Raw genomic sequence first — 19,796 nt, forward strand, 5'->3', positions numbered from 1 at the left:
CACTTTTTCTTGCTACAAGGCATGGGCTTGAATGGTTGATTGATTTATTATCATTTTATTTGTAAAATTATTAGCCAGTGGAAAAAGTTGATTTTGGTATTTAAATCAGAAGGCAGCAAATAGAAAAGAGGCATACCATTTTTATTTAAATTTTATTTATTTAATAAATGAATGCCATTGATGTGTTTTTTCATTTGAAATTCGATTTTGCATGTCTCCACTATTAAATTATATATTGTATGGTAATAAGCGATGCTTGTTCCATATTCAATGTTAAAGCAAAACTTGTTTGGGTCCATATTAAAAGGTTAATTTGTTCAATGTTGGCCCGTGACTTTGTTCAGGTTTTACATTTTGGCCCACTGGGTATTTGAGTTTGACACCCCTGATTTAGTGAAAGACCCTAAACAGTAGAGAAGATGAATGGAGAAATGGGTAACATTTGGAGCATGGGGATTCTTGACCAATCACATTTACGTTGCCATGCTGCGTCACATTGCACTCCCTTTAGTGCCTCTCTGTTGTAGGTGGAGTCGGGCTTCTTCCTGGACAGCGATGTGAAGATAGTAGGAAAGTCCATCAAGGACCGAGTGGCTCTCATCAAATGGAGGAGGGATCGGACCGTCCCTGCAGTCGACACCCAGACCCAGAACCTGCTACAGGTTTGTTCTTTTTGTCATGGTTGATGTTGGTTTTTAATTTGTTCCTTTATTTGTCTGTCTGAATCAATGTTATCATATTATTATTAACCAAATGAACAACTCTGCTGCAGTGGCCCAGCATGGGGTTACCACCACAGGGGGCGCCACTGGCCCCAGCAGAGTCTGAGGAGGAAGAGGGTGACCAGCCCCTTACCCTGCTCTGCAGCCTGCCGGCCCCATGTAAGAACCTGCTCTGCAGCCTCTGAACTAATAGCAAAGACAGAGACACAGGAAATGTTCCTGTTCCACATGTTCCTTCTGTGGCTCAGTTGGTAGAGCATGGTGCTTGTAACGCCAGGGTAGTGGGTTCGATTCCCGGGACCACCCATACGTAGAATGTATGCACACATGACTGTAAGTCGCTTTGGATAAAAGCGTCTGCTAAATGGCATTTATTATTATTATTATATTATTATTATATTATTATTATATTATTATTATTATAACAAATAAAGAAACAAACACATAGACGAATGTGCATACAAGAAAACGGACCAACACTTAAAGTACCTGAAACACACACACCTATACATACACGTGTCACCTTCTCTTGAGGCAGGGCCGATCTGTTCAAAGTAATCCGGATGAATATCTACAGGGCTTATAGAGGACAGGTAGAGATAGAGGGACATGAAGGCAGATCAGTGTGTGTATGTGAGCGAGCGATAGAGAGCGAGAGAGCGAGAGAGAGAGACTGCTGCAGGGTGTGAATAGCACCAGTGACTCAGCTCTGAGTCATCTCCCAGCTTTTGAATTATAATGACGCTTAATCTCTTTGTCCCTCTGTTTCTTTCTTACTCTATAGCTTTCGCTATCTCTTTCTTTCAAATTCAAATTCAAGCTGCTTTATTGGCATGGAAGCAACCATGTATACAATATATATTGTAATAAAAGTAATAAAAGTAAGTAACAATAACAAATAATAATATAAAATGGTAGTAAATAATAATACAAAAGTAAATACAAAAATAACAACAATATAGTAGAAATGTAATAAATATTACAAGCTAAACATGGAAAATTAAACTATATCTAACTTATAACTAAATAACTGTCATCTTCACCATTACATCAGTACTACAACTACCATCATCATTACTACTACTCCTACTACCACCACCATCATTAAACTGCTATCATTCTCATCACCCTACTACCCATACCGCTACTATTTGGAATGATAAACAACAATAATAATAGAAATAACAATAATAGTAATAACAATAATACTAATAATAAGTAAGTTACTATTCACTATGCAGATGTTATTATTCAGTGTGCCTCAGGCTATGGCAGGCAAATACATATTTGGCTGCAAGAGGAGCCATTGCTACTTCGCCCATGAGTATTTTTAGTTTGTCCTCTGGGTTTAACAAGTTAAAATTTTGAATAAATGTAGTCATTTCTGTGAATAATGAATCACTTGTAGAGGAACATGTCTCACAGTAAAGGAGAAAGTGCATCTCTGTGGCTACCCCCCCCCCCCCTCTCTCTCTTGTCTGAGGTTGGCGTAATGTTTTCTCCACACACTGTTCCCTATTATTCTAGACAGTCAGCACAGTGCCCCCTACCAGTCCCTCCCAGAGCCCATATCTACACCCCAGGTCTACAGCCCACCTGTGCAGTCCCAGGCCCAGCTGCACCAGGCAGCCTACCAGCAGCCCACTGCACAGCCTCCGCAGGTGGCCTACTCCCATGCTAGTACCACACAGTTTCATCAGGGGGCCTACCAGTCTCCACCTGTAAGTTCTCTCACACAAAATACCCCATTGTCTCAAACTCATACAGTGAGGGCAAAAAAGTATTTGATCCCCTGCTGATTTTGTACGTTTGCCCACGGACAAAGAAATGATCAGTCTACAATTTTAATGGTAGGTTTATTTGAACAGTGAGAGACAGAATAACAAACAAAAAAATCCAGAAACACGCATGTCAATTGCCAACAAGGGTTTTGCCACCTAGTACTAAGTCATGTTTTGCAGAGGGGTCAAATACTTATTTCCCTCATTAAAATGCAAATCAATTTATAACATTTTTGACATGCGTTTTTCTGGATTTTTGTTGTTGTTATTCTGTCTCTCACTGTTCAAATAAACCTACCATTAAAATTATAGACTGATCCTTTCTTTGTCAATGGGCAAACGTACAAAATCAGCAGGGGATCAAATACTTTTTCCCTCACTGTATTTCAAAACGTATTCTCACTGCAAGTGTCAGACATACCCTTTGTCTCTCTAGCTCCTTGTTTATGTTGTGTTTTGGGTAGTTTCTGTCTTTGTAAAGACAAACTGAACTAAAATATGTTTTCTTTTGTCCGATCGACCTGAGCAGCACTACTTCAGTGAGCCCTCTGCATCTCAGAATCCTCTTCTCTCCCCTGAGAGGGCAGAATATTGGTTTGCTGGTTGTGGGACCAATGAGAGGACAGTGAGTTGTGGTGGGAGCAATCAGTGCACTAGGCGTGGAAGCACCTCCTTGATTGACATGTGCAGGACCCACTCTCTCCCTAAGCCACTGAGTCGTTCTCACTGCCACCTCTGTCCCAAACGAGAAAATACCCTACGTGGGAGCCGAGAAGGGGACGAAATTTCAGAGGAGTGCGCAGCAGCCTCCCTCCCCCCTCCCCCTCAGGATCCTGTCCTGTCCACTCCACTGTCCCAGCATCATCAGTGTTCCTACCATGACTCAATCAGTCAATCAGTCAATCACCCACATCCTGCCATCCTGGTTACAAAGCCCATACAATGCCCCTCTGACCTGCCCCTGCCCCACTCCCACTCCCACTCCCACTCCCACTCCTGCAGAGCCTGTGCGAGCTTTGACCTTCTACTGAGGACCAGGATGGAGACCGGGGAGTCTCTAGGCTACCCCCAAATGCCCCCCCTCCCTCCCTCTCCCCAGTGCTCACCAGACCACACCCCCCCATCAATCTCCCCCCACCTCCTCTCACTGCTCAATATCCCTCCAATCACCTCCTCCCTGTCTGCTCCTCCATCTCCCTTCTGGACCACACCCTCACATCTTGCCCCACCTCCTTACCTATTGGTCCGCTCCTCTAGTGGAGGTCTGTCCATGCTCAACCACTGTCTAAGACACATCGTCAGTCGCAGGAGCAGCTCCCCAACACCAATAGACACCCTGTACTGGCCCAACCAAAGCTATGGAAAGGCTGGGCTTCGCAGGACCAGCTCCCCTATACCACCAGACACCGGGGCCTACTGGCCTGGCCAAAGCTATGGAAAGGCTGGGCTTCGCAGGACCAGCTCCCCTATACCACCAGACACCAGGGCCTACTGGCCTGGCCAAAGCCAGCCCACCTCTCCTGTGCCTGAGCATTCTAATCAAGACCAGGGCTTGGGCTTGGGCCTGAGTTTGGAAAAGGCCCTGCTTCTATCGCCACATGACAGCGAAGGCAGACCAGGTGGTCCAGGTGGCACAATGGTAGGTCAGGGATACGACAGGCTTGATTGAACTTTGTCCATGCCCATCAGATGCCATAGCGACACCCGACCTAGCTGCAGCAGGGGCATGGGGCTGGTTCTTCTTCCTGCTTTGCTCAGCTTCCTCTGTCCCTCCCATGATGACCAAGCGCAACCTTACTTCCCAATCCAAAATCCACCCCCAATAGGATTACAAAGTTCCGATAACTTTCCCAAATTTCCCAGGTCTTCCAGAAATCGGAGGATTGCAGATTTCCTGTTTATTCCAACCTGATTCTGGAAATGTTCCTCTTGTGATTTCTGAAAAACCTGGGTAATTTGGAAAAGTACTGAAATTTTGCAACACTTCCCCCTCAGCCCCAGTTCTAGCTGTTTCTGTTCCCTCCTCAGCAGACAGAGAATGTCTCGGATTACTATTTATTCTATGATATAATGGATCACCTGTGTAGATCCCCTTACTACTGCAACAGCCTCGCTCCTTTATCCTGCAGTTTCCAGCAGCAATATCAACCCTGCTCACAATGATTCACTCCTGTGTTGCTCCTGTGAAGGAACATTTCTCAGTTGAAGATGCTGATGATTTTTTTGTGTTGGTCTCAATGTTCATTTTCTTCTCCAGATGATTGTTCTATATGATGTGTTATAGATCCTCTTAGCCATGAGCTGAAAGCCAGCCTTTCCCCTGTGTGTTCCAGCCCAGTACAGGATTGACCCAGCCCCAGGATCAGCATATCTCTGCTTCAGCCACACCAGGGCCTACAGTACATAAGAGCAGACCAGCTGCAACACAGAGCTTCCCAGCTGCTGCCCATGTCCCCACTGGACAGGCACAGGCACAGCTTACTGCTTCTGTCCAGCCCAACCAGGAGGTAAGGGTCTGTTCTGAATCCAACACTTGGGTGTGAATGTGTGTTTGTGTATGTGCATGTGTGTGTGTACCTGTGAGTGTGTAGCTATGAGAAGTGATAGTTTGTGGGACTCTTAATAACAAAATATTGACAGTCCAGTCAGATGCTGTCTGTCCCCAGGCTTCTGTTCAATGAGCAGAGATGAAGGTGGCTGTGATGTTTGTTGTTCTCAGCTGTGAGTACAGTATATTCACACATAGACAAGCCCTGTGGTGTGTATGTGTGAGCCCGGAGCCTTGTGTTTCTGTGTGGGTGTCTGTTTGTGGGTGTATGTGTGTGTGTTTGTGTGTGGGTGGGTGTTTGTGTGTGGGTGTGTGTGTGTTTGTTTGTGTGTGGGTGGGTGTTTGTTAGTGTGTTTGTGTGTGGGTGGGTGTGTGTTTGTGTGTGGATGTATGTTTGTTTGTGTGTGGTTGGGTGGGTGTTTGTGTGTGGGTGGGTGGGTGGGTGTGTGTTTGTGTGTTTGCGTGTGGGTGGGTGTGTCTTTGTGTGTGGGTGGGTGTGTGTTTGTGTGTGGGTGTGTGTGTGTGTGGGTGTGTGTTTTTGTGTGGGTGGGTGTGTCTTTGTGTGTGGGTGGGTGTGTCTTTGTGTGTGGGTGGGTGTGTGTTTGTGTGTGTGTGTGTGTGTGTGTTTGTGTGTGGGTGGGTGTGTGCATATGTGTTTGTGGCCAACCAGACCCGGTGACATGTGTGTATGTGCGGTACGTGTACCGGTCAGACAGAAAAAACAGACAGATATGGCTGTTTGCCAACCAGACTTGGTGACAGGACAGGCAGAGTGTTTGAGGCAATAGATTATGTTTGTGGAACAGGACAGATATAGATGTTCAATTAACTTTGTCAAGACGTTTACTCACCCTGCCTGTCTGTCTCTCTCCCCTCGCCTCTATCCTCTCTCCCCATCTCTCCCCCTCTCTCTCTCTCTCTCTCTCTCTCTCGTTCTCTCTCTATCTCTCTCTCCTACTACAGTTGTCTACCAGTCAGCCTCTACCTGAGCAGTGCTCTGACATCACCACCAGTCTTGTCCAATCAGCTGCCTTCCTGGCCAGCAGTGCTCCTCCCCCTCTACAGCAGCCTGCCCAGGCCACACACCCTATTGAGCCACTACAGATCAATACAGAGGTGGGAAGTAGATAGTCTCGCTTGACAGACTCATGACGCTCAAGCAACACAGATGGAGTTGAAATCGGAAATTTACATACACTTAGGCTGGAGTCATTAAAACTTGTTTTTCAGCCACTCCACAAATTTCTTGTTAACAAACTATAGTGTTGGCAAGTCGGTTAGGACATCTACTTTGTGCATGACACAAGTCATTTTTCCAACAATTGTTTACAGACAGATTATGTCACTTATAATTAATTGTGTCACAATTCCAGTAGGTCAGAAGTTTACAAACACTAAGTTGACTGTGCCTTTAAACAGCTTGAAAAATTCCTTAAAAAGATATCATGGCTTTAGAAGCTTCTGATGGGCTAATTGACATCATTTGAGTCAATTGGAGGTGTACTTGTGGATGTATTTCAAGGCCTACCTTCAAAGTGCCTCTTTGCTTGACATCATGGGAAAATCTAAAGAAATCAGTCAAGACCTCATAAACAAATTGTAGACCTCCACAAGTTTGGTTCATCCTTGGAAGCAATTTCCAAATGCCTGAAGGTACCACGTTCATCTGTACAAACAATAGTACGCAAGTATAAACACCATGGGACTATGTAGCCGTCATACCGCTCAGGAAGGAGACACGTTCTGTCTCCTAGAGATGAACATACTGTGGTGCGAAAAGTGCAAATCTATCCCAAAACAACAGCAAAGGACCTTGTGAAGATGCTGGAGGAAACAGGTACAAAAGTATCTATATTCACAGTAAAACGAGTCCTATATCGACATAACCTGAAAGGCCGCTCAGCAAGGAAGAAGCCACTGCTCCAAAACTGCCATAAAAAAGCCACACTACTGTCTGCAACTGCACTGATGAAACAAAAATAGAACTGTTTGGCCATAATGACCATCGTTATGTTTGGAGGAAAAAGGGGGAGGCTTACAAGCCGAAGAACACCATCCCAACCGTGAAGCACGGGGGTGGCAGCATCATGTTATGGGGGTGCTTTGCTACAGGAGGGACTGGTGCACCTCACAAAATAGATGGCATCATGAGGAGGAAAATTATGTGGATATTTTGAAGCAACATCTCAAGACATCAGTCAGGAAGTTAAAGCTTGGTTGCAAATGGGTCTTCCAAATGGACGATGACCCCAAGCATACTTGCAAAGGTGTGGCAAAATGGCTTAAGGACAGGTATTGGTATTGGAGTGGCCATCACAAAGCCCTGACCTCAATCCTATAGACAATTTGTGGGCAAAACTGAAAAAGTATGTGGGAGCAAGGAGGCCTACAAACCTTACTCAGTTACACCAGCTCTGTCAGAAGGAATGGGACAAAATTCAACCAACTTATTGTGGGAAGCTTGTGGAAGGCTACCAGAAACATTTGACCCAAGTTCAACAATTTAAAGCCAATGCTACCAAATACTAATTGAGTGTATGTAAACTTCTGACCCACTGGGAATGTGATGAAAGAAATGAAAGCTGAAATGAATAATTCTCTCTGCTATTATTCTGACATTTCACATTCTTAAAATAAAGTGGTGATCCTAACTGACTTACTGAGTTTTTACAAGGATTAAATGTGAAAATTGAGTTTAAGGTGTATGTAAACTTCCGACTTCAACTGTATATCATATAGATTTGATCTGTAAATGCATAATCCATTCGCAAGTAATAAGTAATAAGTAATGAGAGTAACATGTAAGAATTCTGGTCAAAAAGTGCCCTGTAGGACTGACAGCGAGGGAAGGTCTTTGTGAGTGCACACATACTGCAAAACCAATGAAGAAAAGGAACAGGCTTCTCTCCATCGTGAAAATCATACATCTTGTTTTGTTTGTTTGTTTTTGTTTCAGGTTGATTGTGTTTGTACTTTATATTGTTGTCACTGGGGACACAGAATTTATGGATTGGGCCTTTAATTAATGAATTAAGATCAGGGGTGGTTTCACTCCTAATCTAAACTGATGCCTGTGGAAAACAGAGAGATTAAAGCTGTCGTTTTCATTATGTTTATTTCACTTTTTTTATTCCATAGTTTCCCTCCTTGTCTTACCCTGCCATGGTGGGGACACCAGGCGGATGCGAGTTTGTCCCCTACTCCCCGGCTCCTCTGTGCCCTGTCTACCTCCCAAGGATTTCCCTCCCTGTACCTGGTCCCCCCAGCCCCTGTTACTGTATTGTGCCCTGTCTACCTCCCAAGGATTTCCCTCCCTGTACCTGGTCCCCCCAGCCCCTGTTACTGTATTGTGCCCTGTCTACCTCCCAAGGATTTCCCTCCCTGTACCTGGTCCCCCCAGCCCCTGTTACTGTATTGTGCCCTGTCTACCTCCCAAGGATTTCCCTCCCTGTACCTGGTCCCCCCAGCCCCTGTTACTGTATTGTGCCCTGTCTACCTCCCAAGGATTTCCCTCCCTGTACCTGGTCCCCCCAGCCCCTGTTACTGTATTGTGCCCTCCCTAACCACTGTTGGCACCCCCCAGATCCCAGTGTCCCTGGCCCAACAACCCCAGCAGACGTTAGGCATGGCAGTACCCATCCCCTTGCTTGCCATGACCTTGCCCCCTAGGATGCCCTGACAGCAGCCATGGCATCAGTCGGTCCATCCTGCCACCCCTCAGCAAGGCCTCCCCCCTCTCCAACCCTCTTACCACCTGCCCCTCTCCAATGTACACCTTACCGCCCCATTTGCTCACCTCCCTGAGAAACACGTGGCAGAGCGACCTCTCCATGTGAATATTCTAATTAATGCTCACTGTAGGGTTGTAAAATTCTAGAAATTTCCCCCAAATTACCTAGTTTTCCTGAAATCCCGTTTGGAAGATTCCTGGAATTAGGTGAGAAGGAGTAAGGACATTCACAGTCCTCTAACCAGGGTTTCTTGTAATCTGTGGAAAGGTACAGGAATTTACAACCGTAGCTTACTATGATGCCTGAAACACAGCAAACCTCCCAAATACATTACGTATACTGGATTTACAAAACCTTCCAAATATGTTGGCTTTGCATTTTTACTTTAAGTTGAAATGTGGACAGTAAGACATGGACAGTAACACAGTTCAGAACACACATTTGGATGAACTAGTAGGTTGTACCATAGAAATAGAATTGGAACATCTAAACCTGGCAATTTGACTGGAAATCTCAAAGATTTATGGGTAGACTTCCTGCTTTTACTTTCTGCTTTTCATCCCTGCTTCCCTCCTATGGGTATGCTCCCGGTGGCCTCCAGTCCACCTATTATGCCATCATTGACTTGAATGGGGACGCCCGTTCCATTCCTTCTATTTACAACTAGCACTCACAGTCTCATGTCTGAATTAAACGTTCATCAATATTTATCAAATGTCAAATTTTGAATTTTTTGCAACGTCAAATTTTGAAGTGTTTAAGGTGAAGTTTAGGAATAAACTCCGAAATCTTAAGGTTAGGCATTAACTGTGAATGGTTATGGTAAGGTTTAGGGTTTGGGATAGGCTTAAAACCAAAATCTTAAAACTACTTTCTATCGCTGGATTCGAACGTGCAACCTTTGGAATCAGAGGGAGATGCATACGTCTATCCACCATCCCTTTCCACAACACCCTTGTAAAACCCTAGCGCTTACTGTTGCCTCTAGTGGCCGGTTCCGAAAACAGACTTATATGACAGGTGACCTGTCTGTCTATTTCTATGGGTTGTACAATGTTAGCAGTAGTGGCAAAAAGGGTACTCTAAGTTATTCCTCCCTCCAGATCCAGACTGGTGCCCCTCAGGACCCCCAGGAAGAGGCTCCGGTGTCACCACTGGCCCCGCTCCACCCCGTCCAGCCTGCCGTCCTGTCCCCTCCCCGGAGGGGGCATATGGTTGACCCCGACCCTGCTGCTGCAGCCGGGTCTGATCAGACACTCCCTGAGTGTCCAGCCCCGGCCACACCCCTGGCTCCGTTCTCGGCTCTGGCTGCAGCCTTGCAGCAGGCTGGCACCCAGAAAGGTACCAGCCTGCCCACGACTCAGCAGAACCTGGAAACTGAGTCCATATCTACCGTTTCCCAACCCGAGGCCAGCCAAGAGGTAGGTAGCTACACAGACAGTTCCCAACCCTACAGCTCCCTACAGTTCACTAAAGTACCCTACCCTACAGTTCCCTACATTTCACTTCAGTTTTCTACAGTTCCCTACCCTACAGTTCCCTACAGGACCCTACAGTCCCCTACAGTTCCCTACTGTACAGTTCCCTACATTTCTCTACAGTTCCCTACCCTGCAGTACCCTACAGTTACCTACTGTACAGTTCCCTACATTTCTCTACAGTTCCCTACCCTGCAGTACCCTACAGTTACCTACAGTACCCTACAGTTCCCCACAGTACCCTACAGTGTCCTACCCTACAGTTCCCTACAGTTCCCTCCAGTACCCTCCAGTTACCTACCCTACAGTTCCCTACAGTACCCTACAGTCCCTTAGTTACCTACAGTACCATACAGTTCCCCACAGTCCCTTACAGTTCCCTACACTACAGTTCTCTACAGTACCATACAGTTCCCTACCCTACAGTTCCCTAGAGTTTCCTCCAGTTCCCTCCAGTACCCTACAGTTCCCTACCCTGCAGTTCCCTACAGTACCCTACTGTTCCCTACCGTATAGTTACCTACAGTAACCTACAGTAGCCTAAAGTTACCTACAGTTCCCTAAAGTACCCTACAGTTCCCTACCGTATAGTTCCCTACAGTACTCTACAGTACCCTACAGTTCCCAACAGTACCCTACAGTTCCCTACCCTACAGTTCCTTATAGTTCCCTACAGTACTCTACAGTACCCCAAAGTTACCTACAGTGCCCCAAAGTTACCTACAGTACCCGACAGTTCCCTACCCTACAGTTCCCTACAATACCATACAGTTCCTTACAGTTCCCTACAGTACCCTACAGTTCCCTACAATACCCTATAGTTCCCTACCCTACAGTTCCCTATAATTCCCTACAGTATCCTATAGTACAGCACAGACACAATTCTTACTCAACTCCCACACACTGCACAGCACATACTGTGAACACTACTTATACATGTATCAGGGAACACTTATCTTGTGTGTTGGCTATGTACTACTCATATTGTAAATGTAGGCTATGTCCCAAATGGCCACCTATTCACTACATAGTGCCCTATGGGCGATGGTCAAATGTAGTGCACTATATAGGAAGGAATAGTGTGCCATTTGTGATACAGGCATACTCAACCCCATATGACATGTTTTGTGAATCCAACAACCCCATTGTCTTTCACCCAGGAGCCAGTGCAAGAGAAACCCATGGCGTTTCACAGTTATGCAGGCTATGACAGGTGTGTGGCCATACCTTCTGAACTTGACTAGAGTGTTAAGATGTTTTTCCCCAATGTACAGTACAGGGGCTTTAGTGGATACAATGAGTGACCCTGACTATCTGTGAATAATAAACCTAGAACACTACACTGTGTGACAATGGACACCTTGCCCTGTCAATCCTGAATGTTTTATTTTTTATTATTATAATATATTTTTTAAGGGGTGGATCAGAATTAATATTGCGTGTAGATTGTTGCTTCCATCAATGTAATTGTCTGCATCATTTCCAATCCCCCATCTATTGTTTGGGTAAATATATATATCCATACACATGCATACCTATATATATATACCTATATATATATATATATATATACATTTGAAGTTTACATACACCTTAGCCAAATACATTAAAGCTCAGTTTTTCACAATTCCTGACATTTAATCCTAGTAAAAATTCCCCGTTTTAGGTCAGTTAGGATCACCACTTTATTTTAAGAATGGAATGTGAAATGTCAGAATAATAGTAGAGAGAATTATTTATTTCAGCTTTTATTTATTTCATCACATTCCCAGTTGTTCAGAAGCGTACATACACTAAATTAGTATTTGAGTGTATGTAGGAGGAGGAGGAGTAGTAGGAAGGATTGGAGGACCAATGCGCAGCGTGGTAAATGTTCATGATATTTATTATGACTCAGAACACTAAAGAACAAAACAATAAAGCGACAACGAACGAAACGAAACAGTCCTATGCGGTGAATACACAAAACATAGAACAGAAAATAATCACCCACAACTCAAAGGTGAAACCAGGCTACCTAAGTATGGTTCTCAATTAGGGACAACGATTGACAGCTGCCTCTGATTGAGAACCATACCAGGCCAAACACAGAAATCCCCAATCATAAAAAAAGAACATAGACTGCCCACCCCAACTCACGCCCTGACCATACTAAAACAAAGACAAAACAAAGGAACTAAGATCAGAACGTGGCAATAATGACCACTCCAATACCTTGACTTTGTTGTCCTTAAGCCATTTTGCCACACCTTTGGAAGTATGCTTGGGGTCATTGTCCTTTTGGAAGACCCATTTGCAACCAAGCTTTAACTTCCTGACTGATGTCTTGAGATGTTGCTTCATTATATCCACATCATTTTCCTACCTCATGATGCCATGGATTTTGTGAGCTGCACCAGTCCCTCCTGCAGCAAAGCACTCCCACAACATCATGCTGCCAACATCGTGCTTCACGGTTGGGATGGTGTTCTTCGGCCTGCAAGTCTCCCCCTTTTTCCTCCAAACATAACGATGGTCGTTATGGCCAAACAATTCTACTTTTGTTTCTTCAGACCAGAGGACATTTCTACAAAAAGTACGATCTTTGTCCCCATGTGCAGTTGGAAACTGTAGTCTGGCGCTTTTTTATGGCAGTTTTGGAGCTGTGGTTTCTTCCTAGCTGAGCGTCCTTTCAGGTTATGTCGATATAGGACTCGTTTTACTGTGGATATAGTTAGTATACTTTTGTACCTATTTCGCTAGGAGACAGAATGCGTCTCCTTCCTGAGCGGTATGACGGCTGCGTGGTCTCATGGTGTTTATACTTGCATACTATTGTTTGTACAGATAAACCTGGTACCTTCAGTCATTTGGAAATTGTTCCCAAGGATGAACCAGACTTGTGGAGGTCTACAATTAATTTTTCTGAGGTCTTGACTGATATCTTTTGATTTTCCCATGATATCAAGCAAAGAGGCACTGAGTTTGAAGGTAGGCCTTGAAATACATCCACAAGTACACCTCCAATTGACTCAAATTATGTCAATTAGCCTATCAGAAGCTTCTAAAGCCATATCATCATTTTATGGAATTTTCCAAGCTGTTTAAAGGCACAGTCAACTTAGTGTATGTAAACTTCTGACCCACTGGAATTGTGATACAGTGAACTATAAGTTAAATAATCTGTCTGTAAACAATTTTTGGAAAAATGTATTGTGTCATGTACAAAGTAGATGTCCTAACCGACTTGCCAAAACTATAGTTTGTTAACAAGACATTTGTGGAGTGGTTGAAAAAATAGTTTTAATGACTCGCACCTAAGTGTATGTAAACTTCCGACTTCAACTGTATATATATATATGTATGTATATATATTTGTATATATAAACATTCATACATATACACATACAGTGGGGCAAAAAAGTATTTAGTCAGCAACCAATTGTGCAAGTTCTCCCACTTAAAAAGATGAGAGAGGCCTGTAAATTTTCATCATAGGTACACTTCAACTATGACAGATAAAATGAGAAAGAAAATCCAGAAAATCACATTGTAGGATTTTTAATGAATTTATTTGAAAATTATGGTGGAAAATAAGTATTTTGTCACCTACAAACAAGCAAGATTTCTGGCTCAAACAAACCTGTAACTTCTTCTCTAAGAGGCTCCTCTGTCCTCCACTCGTTACCTGTATTAATGGCACCTGTTTGAACTTGTTATCAGTATAAAAGACACCTGTCCACAACCTCAAACAGTCACACTCCAAACTCCACTCTGGCCAAGACCAAAGAGCTGTCAAAGGACACCAGAAACAAAATTGTAGACCTGCACCAGGCTGGGAAGACTGAATCTGCAATAGGTAAGCAGCTTGGTTTGAAGAAATCAACTGTGGGAGCAATTATTAGGAAATGAAGACATACAAGACCACTGATAATCTCCCTCGATCTGGGGCTCCACGCAAGATCTCACCCCGTGGGGTCAAAATGATCACAAGAACGGTGAGCAAAAATCCCAGAACCACACGGGGGGACCTAGTGAATGACCTGCAGAGAGCTGGGACCAAAGTAACAAAGCCTACCATCAGTAACGCACTACGCCGCCAGGGACTCAAATCCTGCAGTGCCAGACGTGTCCCCCTGCTTAAACCAGTACATGTCCAGGCCCGTCTGAAGTTTGCTAGAGAGCATTTGGATGATCCAGAAGAAGATTGGGAGAATGTCATATGGTCAGATGAAACCAAAATATAACTTTTTGGTAAAAACTCAACTCGTCGTGTTTGGAGGACAAAGAATGCTGAGTTGCATCCAAAGAACACCATACCTACTGTGAAGCATGGGGGTGGAAACATCATGCTTTGGGGCTGTTTTTCTGCACTGATCCGTGTAAAGGAAAGAATGAATGGGGGCATGTATCGTGAGATTTTGAGTGAAAACCTCCTTCCATCAGCAAGGGCATTGAAGATGAAACGTGGCTGGGTCTTTCAACATGATAATGATCCCAAACACACCGCCCTGGCAACGAAGGAGTGGCATCGTAAGAAGCATTTCAAGGTCCTGGAGTGGCCTAGCCAGTCTCCAGATCTCAACCCCATAGAAAATCTTTGGAGGGAGTTGAAAGTCCGTGTTGCCCAGCAACAGCCCCAAAACATCACTGCTCTGGAGGAGATCTGCATGGAGGAATGGGCCAAAATACCAGCAACAGTGTGTGAAAACCTTGTGAAGACTTACAGAAAACGTTTGACCTCTGTCATTGCCAACAAAGGGTATATAACAAATTATTGAGATAAACTTTTGTTATTGACCAAATGCTTATTTTCCACCATAATTTGCTAATAAATTAATAAGAAATCCTACAATGTGATTTTCTAGATTTTTTTTCTAATGTTGTCTGTCATAGTTGAAGTGTACCTATGATGAAAATTACAGGCCTCTCTCATATTTTTAAGTAGGAGAACTTGCACAATTGGTGGCTGACTAAATACTTTTTTGCTCTACTGTATCGACCTTCTATGAGGCTGTGGAGGGATTCTAATTGTGGTTTTAAAAGAAAACATGAACCATCAGCATACACCTTGTTTTTAAGCCATGGATTTCTAATCCCTTAATATTATTATTTAATCTAATTTTAACAGCTAACATTTCGATGGCAATAATAAATAGATATGCCAATGGTGGACAACCTTGTTTTACTTCTCTTGACAGATGTAGCCATTATTTACTATTTTACTGTGAATGTTTTCTTACTGAAATGTTAACCTTCCAACCCAGTGACTACACCAGAGTGCTGTCTTAGTGAGTGTCAACACGTAAGATCTCTCTATCTCTGTGCCACAAGCAGAAAGAGAGAGACAAATAGACAGAGGAAAGAGTCTTTAAAGTGTTCTTTGGGTGTTCTTTCTCTCTGCCAAAAGCAGAAAGAGAGTGATGGAGAGAGATAGACAGGGAGGAGAGAGAGAGGTGAGAGAGAGAGAGAGGAACAAGAAGAAGAGAATCCAACCCTTTTTTTCAATTATCGCCTAAAATGACATACCCAAATCTAACTTCCTGAACCTCAGGACCTGAAGCAAAGATATGCCTATTCTTGATACCATTTGAAAGGAAACACTTTGAAGTTTGTGGAAATTTGAAATTAATTTAGGAGAATATAACACACTAGATCTGATAAAAGAGAATACAAAGAAAAAAATGTATTTTTTTGTATTTTTTTTGTACCATCATCTTTTAAATGCAAGAGAAAGGCCATGATATATTATCCCAGCCCATGCACAATTTAGACTTTGGCCACTAGATGGCACCAGTGTATGTGCAACGTTTTAGACTGATCCAATGTACCATTGAATACATGTTCAAAATTTTGTATCTAGACTGCCCAAATGTGCCTAATTGGTTTATCCATACATTTTCAAGTGTGTAATTGTGCACTCTCCTCAAATAATAATAGCTACTGTAATAGCTACTGTAAATATAATAGTTACTGTAAATTGGACAGTTCAGTTAGAATAACAAGAATGTAAGCTTTCTGCCCATCTATGTCCTGGGATTTGTTTTTGTTTCCTACCACCTCATGCTAATCACATTAGCCGATGTTAGCTCAACCGTCCCACGGGGAGGTGGGGGGACGGAACACCGATCCTGTAGAGGTTAAAAGTGTTCTTTACCTCCTTCATATCCCTACCTTTAGCTTCAGCTCAGATGTAGCGTCGGGTAAGGAGATGAGTGATGGTTACGATGGCTCGGCCAGCAGCGGGAAGGGAGACGGGAAGTCCCGGAAACACCACCGCAAGTCGACCCGCACACGCTCACGCCAAGAGAAGACCAACAAGCCCAAACTGAGCATGCTCAATGTAAGTCCGTCCTGACTACCCACCTCTCCGAACTGACCAGTGGTCAAGGTTTTTGCCATTCATAAGCTATTCAGTAAGTCCAAAGGATAAAGTTTAAAACAGAAATTACTATTTATATTATATATTCATATATTGCTATATTCAAAGTATATGCATATTCGTACTTGCACATTAAAAGTGATTTCTCCTTTTCCCTCAGGTGAGCAACACGGGCGATAAGATGGTGGAGTGCCAGCTGGAGACCCACAACCACAAAATGGTAACCTTCAAGTTTGACCTGGACGGAGATGCTCCAGAAGAAATCGCTATTTACATGGTGAGGTCATGACCTTGGAAGACCTGTTTGCATCCCGAATGGGGGTTGGGTTCAACTACGCTAACATATGGAATTGTTTTAAGATGGTCATATCATGAATCATTTAGCTATTTGATTTGGAATTGTAGGACCCCTTTAGGGCTTTAGGTATCAAAAAACATATACAGTTGAAGTCAGAAGTTTACATACACCTTAGCCAAATCAAATCAAAGTTTATTTGTCAGGTGTGCCAAATACAACAGGAGTAGTAGACCTTACAGTCTAATGCTTACTTACAGGCTCTAACCAACAGTGCAAAAAAGGTGTTAGGTGAACAATAGGTAAGTAAAGAAATAAAACAACCATAAAAAGACAGGCTATATACAGTAGTGAGGCTATAAAAGTAGCGAGGCTACATACAGACACCGGTTAGTCAGGCTGATTGAGGTAGTATGTACATGTAGATATGGTGAAAGTGACTACTCATATATGATGAAAAGACAGCAGCAGTAGCGTTAAAGAGGGGTTGGCGGGTGGTGGGTGGCAGGACACAATGCAGATAGCCCGTTTAGCCAATGTGCGGGAGCACTGGTTGGTCAGCCCAATTGAGGTAGTATGTACATGAATGTGTATTTAAAGTGACTATGCACATATGATAAAGAGAGAGTAGCAGCAGCGTAGAAAGAGGGTTTGGGGGGGTTGGGGTTAGGGCCGGGGCCGGGGCCGGGGGCACACAATCCAAATAGTCCAGGTAGCCATTTGATCACCTGTTCAGGAGTCTTATGGCTTAGGGGTAAAAACTGTTGAGAAGCCTTTTGGTCCTAGACTTGGCACTCCGGTACCGCTTGTCATGCGGTAGTAGAGAGAACAGTCTATGACTGGGATGGCTGGGGTCTTTGACAATTTGTATGGCCTTTCTCTGACACCGCCTGGTGTGGAGGTCCTGGATGGCAGGCAGCATAGCCCCAGTGATGTACTGGGCCGTATGCACTACCCTCTGTAGTGCCTTGCGGTCAGAGGCCAAGCAATTGCCGTACCAGGCAGTTATGCAACCAGTGCTCTCGATGTTGCAGCTGTAGAACCTTTTGAGGATCTCAGGACCCATGCCAAATCTTTTTAGTTTCCCAAGGGGGAATAGGCTTTGTCGTGCCCTCTTCACGACTGTCTTGGTGTGTTTGGACCATTCTAGTTTGTTGTTGATGTGAATACCGAGGAACTTGAAGCTCTCAACCTGCTCCACTACAGCCCCGTCGATGAGAATGGGGTCGTGCTCGGTCCTCCTTTTCCTGAAGTCCATAATCATCTCCTTAGTCTTGACTACGTTGAGGGAGAGGTTGTTATTCTGGCACCACACGGCCAGGTCTCTGACCTCCTCCCTATAGGCTGTCTCATCGTTGTCTCATCGTTGACGCTGTTGTGTCGTCAGCAAACTTAATGATGGTGTTGGAGTCATGCCTGGCCATGCAGACGTGGGTGAACACGGAGTACAGGAGGGGACTGAGCACGCACCCCTGTAGAGCTCCAGTGTTGAGGATCAATGTGGCAGATGTGTTGCTACCTACCCTCACCACCTGGGGCCAGCCTGTCAGGAAGTCCAGGATCCAGTTGCAGAGGGAGGTGTTTAGTCCCAGGATCCTTTGCTTAGTTATGAGTTTTGAGGGTACTATGGTGTTGAACCCTGAGCTGTTGTCAATGAATAGCATTTTTACATGAGTGTTCCTTTTGTCCAGGTGGGAAAGGGCAGTGTGGAGTGCAATAGAGATTGCATCATCTGTGGATCTGTTTGGGCGGTATGCAATTATGTTGGGTCTAGGGTTTCTGGGATAATGGTGTTGATGTGAGCCATTCCCAACCTTTCAAATCACTTCATGGCTACGGATGTGAGTGCTACGGGTCTGTAGTAATTTAGGCTGGTTGCCTTTGTGTTCTTGGGCACAGGGACTATGGTGGTCTGCTAGAAACATGGAGGTATTACAGACTCAATCAGGGACATGTTGAAAATGTCAGTGAAGACACCTGCCAGTTGGTCACCACATGGCCGGAGCACATGTCCTGGTAATCAGCCTTGTGTATGTTGACCTGGTCTTACTCACGTCGGCTACGGAAAGCGTGATCACACAGTTGTCCGGAACAGCTGATGCTCTCATAAATTTAAACTCAGTTTTTCACAATTCCTGACATTTAATCCTAGTAAAAAATCCCTGTTTTAGGTCAGTGCTGCCACCTCTATGCTTCACGGTTGAGATGGTGTTCTTCGGGTTGCAAGCCTCCTCAGAAGCTTCTTAAGCCATGACATCATTTTCTGGAATTTTCCAAGCTTTTGGGCACAGTCGTCTTAGTGTACCTGAATTGGAATTGTGATGCCATCAATTATACGTGAAATAATTTGTCTGTAAACAATTGTTGGAAAAATTACTTGTGTCATCCTTAACGTCCTTACCGACTTGCCAAAACTGTAGTTTGTTAGCAAGAAATTTGTGGAGTGGTTGAAAAACAAGTTTTAATGACTCCAAATTGAGTGTATGTAAACTTCTGACTTCAACTGTATGTATATATTATTTTAAATAAAATATTGAATTTAGCCTTTACTGGTATTGCATTGAATAACACATTCATAAAAAAGACAGTCAAAATATAAATCACAAGGAATAAGGTTTTGAAGTTTTTTCCCTATATGTACCATGGATCATTTTGCTACTTGATTTGGAATTTTATGACCCCTGTAGGTATAAAAATAGAAGAACATATTTGATGAAACGCATTGAATAACAGATTCATACTTCTAAAAACAGATGGATTTTGATTGGGATTTAAGGCAATGGTGCATAAATACACTCTTAAGGATTAATGGACCAGTTAGAATATGCTCAAAACTGCAAAGCAGATTGTCTGCCACTCCAGGCAAGTTAGAGCAAACGC

General features: G+C 43.8%; 2 protein-coding genes across 3 annotated transcripts in view; one reads left to right on the forward strand and one right to left on the reverse strand.

Moving 5' to 3' along the window:
- The window catches only part of LOC127910360 (uncharacterized), a 295,811-nt gene that overhangs the window by 180,355 nt on the left and 95,660 nt on the right, over positions 1-19,796 (reverse strand). The window lies entirely within an intron of this gene.
- The window catches only part of LOC118399700 (serine/threonine-protein kinase WNK2-like), a 68,057-nt gene that overhangs the window by 33,087 nt on the left and 15,174 nt on the right, over positions 1-19,796 (forward strand). Inside the window, exons 7-16 of one of the 2 annotated variants that reach the window (XM_052473811.1) lie at positions 528-662; positions 773-881; positions 2,250-2,443; positions 3,033-4,142; positions 4,837-5,010; positions 6,015-6,167; positions 9,886-10,203; positions 11,421-11,473; positions 16,420-16,582; positions 16,782-16,898. In XM_052473811.1, coding sequence (XP_052329771.1) covers positions 528-662; positions 773-881; positions 2,250-2,443; positions 3,033-4,142; positions 4,837-5,010; positions 6,015-6,167; positions 9,886-10,203; positions 11,421-11,473; positions 16,420-16,582; positions 16,782-16,898 — 2,526 coding nt within the window. The remainder of the gene's footprint in view (positions 1-527; positions 663-772; positions 882-2,249; positions 2,444-3,032; positions 4,143-4,836; positions 5,011-6,014; positions 6,168-9,885; positions 10,204-11,420; positions 11,474-16,419; positions 16,583-16,781; positions 16,899-19,796) is intronic. The other variant, XM_052473812.1, reaches the window with a different exon arrangement.

Source organism: Oncorhynchus keta, chromosome 21 (genome assembly GCF_023373465.1).
Source record: "Oncorhynchus keta strain PuntledgeMale-10-30-2019 chromosome 21, Oket_V2, whole genome shotgun sequence".
NCBI classification, from domain to species: Eukaryota; Metazoa; Chordata; class Actinopteri; order Salmoniformes; family Salmonidae; genus Oncorhynchus; species Oncorhynchus keta.